Genomic DNA, 5,153 nt, shown 5'->3' on the forward strand with positions numbered 1-5,153 from the left:
AGAATCTTCGTGGTATAGGCTAGAACCAATTGGCAACATTCCTGGGATCCGGAAAGTCTAAACCTTGTCTGTGGTATTATTATGAGTAGGATCTAGGAAGGGATGACTGTGACGAGCTTCAAACTCGCGAATGTTGGGCGCAGTGATAGTGTGCAAAAGGATAGAGAGATCCTATTCCGACGCTAGTGAGAACCAACAGATGATTAGCCGTGCGGTAGCTATACCTGGTATTTTTCATCCGAGACGAGAAATCCGACAGTTGATTAGCCGTGCAGACATCATACCTGGTATTTTTCATCCGAGAGGATCATACAGCTTGCTATTGAAGGAAGCCATGCGTGTTTGGAGAAGAAGACAGTAGGAAAGCAGAGATTCAGACGACAGAGTATCTCCGAAACCTCAACCTGTTCCTCATTACTGAATCACAAGTACCATTTATTTCATGTTATTTACTTTTCAAAAACAAAATCATTTTTATCATTAATCTCCTGACTAAGATTTACAAGATAACCATAGCTTTGTTCAAGCCGAAAATCTCCGTGGGATCGACCCTTACTCACGTAAGGTATTACTTGGACGACCCAGTGCACTTGCTGGTTAGTTGTGCGGAGTTGTGAAAAGTGTGATCACAATTTCGTGCACCAGGCGTCAGAGGCATCATCCAGGTACATTCTGCTTTTGAAGTTGCTGAGTTGGTGGCTTGGTAAAATGTGCCATCATAGAGGCATATGTCGGGCAATTTGAAATTCCTGGAACCTTTAGCCCTCATGATCTCTTCCTTGAATAGGTGTTCTCCGCCTAAGGGGATTTCTTCCTGATCAGTTCAATTACTCCTGTTCTGAAGATTGGCTTCAAGCTTCTGGAGCTTGTCTTCTAGCTCCTTTTGTCGTCTCACCTCTCTTCGCAACTCCCGTTCTGTTTTTTGTTGTCGTTCAGCCTCGTGTTCGAGCTGTTGCAGTCGATCTCCCTGGCCATGAACCAGGTCTAGGATCTCGATGGTATGAGGGCAGTCTTCATCCTCACGATGGTGGACTTCAGAATGGATCCTCCTTGTATGAGGATTTCTCGAAGTTCCTTCCCCGTGAGGCCCTTGGGTGTTTTGTGGTGGAGGAGGGGGCACGAGGGCCTGGTCTTCTGGCTGAGCTTCTTGCTCAGATTCAGATGACGTGTGGCCGTCTTCATGCTCATGGTCTGCTATTTGTCAGAGAGAGAATTTCAAGTCTCCGGCAACGGCGCCAATGTTCCGAAAGTTACCTGAAACGTTGATTTGGGCATGAATATGAGGTCCAGATCCATTTGTATGGCAGTGTCCGACCTCTTTGGTGCCGAGGTGTCGCTTGTCCGAGTTCCTCGTGAAGAGGTGAGGGGTTGTACCTGCAACAAACTCCGATGTTTAAGTTAGTAAGGGTTTAAAGTAGGTTTTTAGTATATTAGAATATGTATTATACTTGGGGAGTGCCATGTGTTTATAGTAGAGTTGATAACCACCTTTGTTAGAGTAGTTCCATCTTTTCTGATGGATAATCATTCGCTTTATTTTGGGAGTTTCTTGGGATTTATCTTTTTAGGAAGATAGAGATAGTAGGAGAGATTCCTAGAGATAGTTACCTGTCTTGGGTAGAAAAAGCTAAGCCTCCTTATGTCAATGTCTAACCTCTTTAAAGTGGTCGGGTTTGTTGTGAAGGTTATCCTTTTTTGTGGGCTTTTTATTTTATTGGACCTGGCTTTTATTTGTTGGGTTAGGATATGAATAATAAATATATATTGGTGATTGATTTTAATATACAAATAATATTTTTGATAGTTATATATTATAACACTTGGTTAATAGAAAATAGATCTCTTCCATTCAAAATTAATAATTTGGATGCTAATAAAATAGAATAGTGAGCGCGTGCGTGCACGAAAGAAAGACTTCACCCCGGTAACCTTTGAGCAACTCTCTCTCTCTCTCTGTCTCTCTCTTTCTTTAAAGGCCAGAGCGCACTCAACCATATCGTTCTCTCCATCCTCTCATCACACCAAAAACTGTCACAACTATTACCAAAAGCTGAAAATCAAAAACGAAAAATCCTCAAACTTTGAACCCCGTTCCCACCACCACCAACACACGACTCTTCTCCTTTTATGTCTTCTTTCTCTTTCATTTTCAACTCTTCTTAAATTTCACACAGTGACACCACAACAAACATAACTGATAACCCAAACAACTTCATTGGGAACTGCGATGTAGTGGAATTCCATTTCGGTTCACCAAAAACAACACGACATAACAACTTTTAAACCTTCCTTATTTTCCGCTCTTCGTGCTTCTCAAAAGACAAAAAATGTGCCCATAACGACGCTTCTTTGATTCGTTTCTTCAACTAACAATCTGTTGAAACTTTCCCATATATATAAAAGAGTGAGTTTGCTGGTTTTGCTTTCGGCTTTAAGAGAAAGAGATCATCATGGCTGGTAACAATAATAACGGGTCGGAAGGTTTGGGCGACGATTTCTTCGAACAGATCTTGGCGGTTCCAAGTGAGTATGGCGGCGGTGGCGGTAGAACATTAGTGGGGTCCATGCCAATGGTGCTTCAGTTGGGGTCCACAGTATCAAGCACTACTGTTCCGGATGGCTTAAGAATGGGGATGCCTTTGGGTTTGAATTTGGAGCAAACTGGTTTCCTTAGACGCTTTCCTGAACAAGTTTCTGATGTTGAGGCTGCCATTAACAACAACCACCACCACCAACAACAATACCTTCGTCTTAGTAACAATACCAACAACAACAATATTAATAATAATAATAATAGCTCTCCATCTTCCTCTTCTACTGCTGGAATCACTACTGTAAGTATCTATATTATATTCTTCTCTATGTATATCTTCGTTTTAACCAATTTAAATACATTAAGTTAAATTGTCAATTAACTTAAAATGTAAAAAGTAAAATGGAGTATAATTAAGTTGTATATTCCTTTCATGTTTTGTTATACAAAATACGAAATCTCAGCTACCAAAACAGTCATTGATAAATATTTGTGTACAAAAAGATGTTAGTTGTTTAATTTATTTTTAATACATATTTTGTATTTTAATATGTATTATAATAAGTGACTGATTTTTTGTATATATATTATAGTTGTTTGGTATATCTTTTCATGGTTGTAATTGAATCTAAAATGGAACGAGGGATATATGGCATGTTATGTTGTTGGTGGTGCTATATGCATTAATTTGAATATATGGTTGAGTGGAAATGACTACAAGATTAGAATTAACTTACTGAAATGCCTACAAGCAAGGGATTACTTTATCATAGGAAGAAAAAGAAAAAAGAGAGTCTGTCTGATCTTCTGGTTTATTTTGATTTGGATCTCCATAATTTGATTTGTTACCTTTAATTTGCACATGCATTTAGATAGACATAGATATATGTGTAATTTCAATTGATCTAGCAAAGCAGCTAGCCATGCAACGATGATAATATTATTGTTGCCAAGATCATTTTTGGGAGGTAAGAAGCTAACTAAGTTGGTTGGGGTGTGAGCAACTAATAATTATGCGTGAATGTAGAGGACAAGAATTGGAGAAACTCAAGCACAAGAATATTTACTTGATCTTGGTTTGGTTTCTATGTTTTGTTTTGCTTTCATTTGGATGTAATTATTTATGGTTTGTCTTGTGTTGTGTGTATGGTAGGATCGGGATTCGATGCACATGAGAGGTTTGTTTCCAGCGTTTGGACAGTTGCATAATACTACCCCCCTTCCTCCTCCTACTCAGCCACCTCTTCGCCCCACTCTTCCATCTCCTCTCCACCACCACCAGGTATCTCATCTATTATTATTAACTGAAAATGTAACTATTTTTATTTATTAAATTTACATAAATATAATTTAACTTGAGTTTTCACTTTTTGTTGTTATTATTATCATTATTTGAAAATAAAATTAACGTAACTCAGTTACTTTCAACTTTGATTTATATGCCTTTTACATTACTAATTTTTATAACCCCATTATTGTTATTAAATGCTACAAATAGATGTTCTAATATTTCTTTACAATTATATATAAATATANTAAAGCAGTTAATAATTTATTTTTTAATAAATCAGAACAAAATAAGTTTATTATAGCAACAATAATAAACCTAATTGTCTACATTATAATTATTAGATCCGATTTGTTCTGATCGAATTGCAAAATCTAAATCGAATATCTTTAAATTTTTTGATAAAAAGATAAATATATCCATAACTTTTTGTTCTGTGAATATTTAAATTGCTAAAAATTTAAAAATACAATTAAATTTCTAAAAAATAATTAGATTTATTGTTATTGTTATAAAAAAAAAAAATCTTTTATTCTAATTTTTAAAAAAAAAATAAATAATTCATTAATACTTTTAATAATAATAGGACACGTATCTTTACAAAAAAACATTGTAAGCGTCTTTATGGAGCATCCCTTATTATTATTATTATTATTATCGTGAAAGATATGATAATGATAATTATGCTTTAATTATATCCATCTGCCCAATGGGCCACTTTTGTTCACTCAATAATTACCTTATACTACGACAAGTTATTAAAATACATTAACCTTAAAGTTGGATGACTTTACAATGCATATAAAGATGAGATGCCTCTATATATATATATATATATGTGTGTGTGTGTGTGTGTGTTTGTGTGTGTGTGTGTTTCTTTTCTATTATTAAGTCCTTCATCCGTGGCCATTCATTCATTTCTTTACTATATATGAATAAATAAATAAATACATAGAATACTCAACAATTATTTTACTCCCTGATATCATTATATTTAATGAAAGGTTATTATGCGTGCCTTTCCCTTCAACTTTTTTATTTATTAACTATGAAAATCTCACGGTTGGGTTTTGAGGCTTCCATTACAATTTGAACCTTCTCTGGCTCTGCTTTGGATGCGTTTATATTTATGTTCAACCGTTTCAATCTCTCAAGCGCAATATTCGCATTCTCTGAATAATTGCCTTTTCTCTCTTTCATTCACTCTTATATCAAAAATAAAAATAAATACTCAGGAATTAGGATTTTGTTTTGCATACACTCGATCAAATTTTATACTTATTAGTAGTATTTAGTAGTATTTTTTACAGAAAAATATTAGAAACGAACGAA

The 5,153-nt window shown here is 35.4% G+C and overlaps 1 protein-coding gene across 2 annotated transcripts in view; it reads left to right on the forward strand.

Moving 5' to 3' along the window:
- Positions 1,963–5,153, forward strand: part of LOC107618552 (transcription factor UNE12) — a 7,387-nt gene continuing 4,196 nt past the window's right edge. Inside the window, exons 1-2 of one of the 2 annotated variants that reach the window (XM_016320643.2) lie at positions 1,963–2,834; positions 3,687–3,815. In XM_016320643.2, coding sequence (XP_016176129.1) covers positions 2,451–2,834; positions 3,687–3,815 — 513 coding nt within the window. In that variant the 5' untranslated portion in view covers positions 1,963–2,450. The remainder of the gene's footprint in view (positions 2,835–3,686; positions 3,816–5,153) is intronic. The other variant, XM_016320644.2, reaches the window with a different exon arrangement.

The sequence above is a fragment of the Arachis ipaensis genome, chromosome B09 (assembly GCF_000816755.2).
Source record: "Arachis ipaensis cultivar K30076 chromosome B09, Araip1.1, whole genome shotgun sequence".
In the NCBI taxonomy this organism is placed as follows: Eukaryota; Viridiplantae; Streptophyta; class Magnoliopsida; order Fabales; family Fabaceae; genus Arachis; species Arachis ipaensis.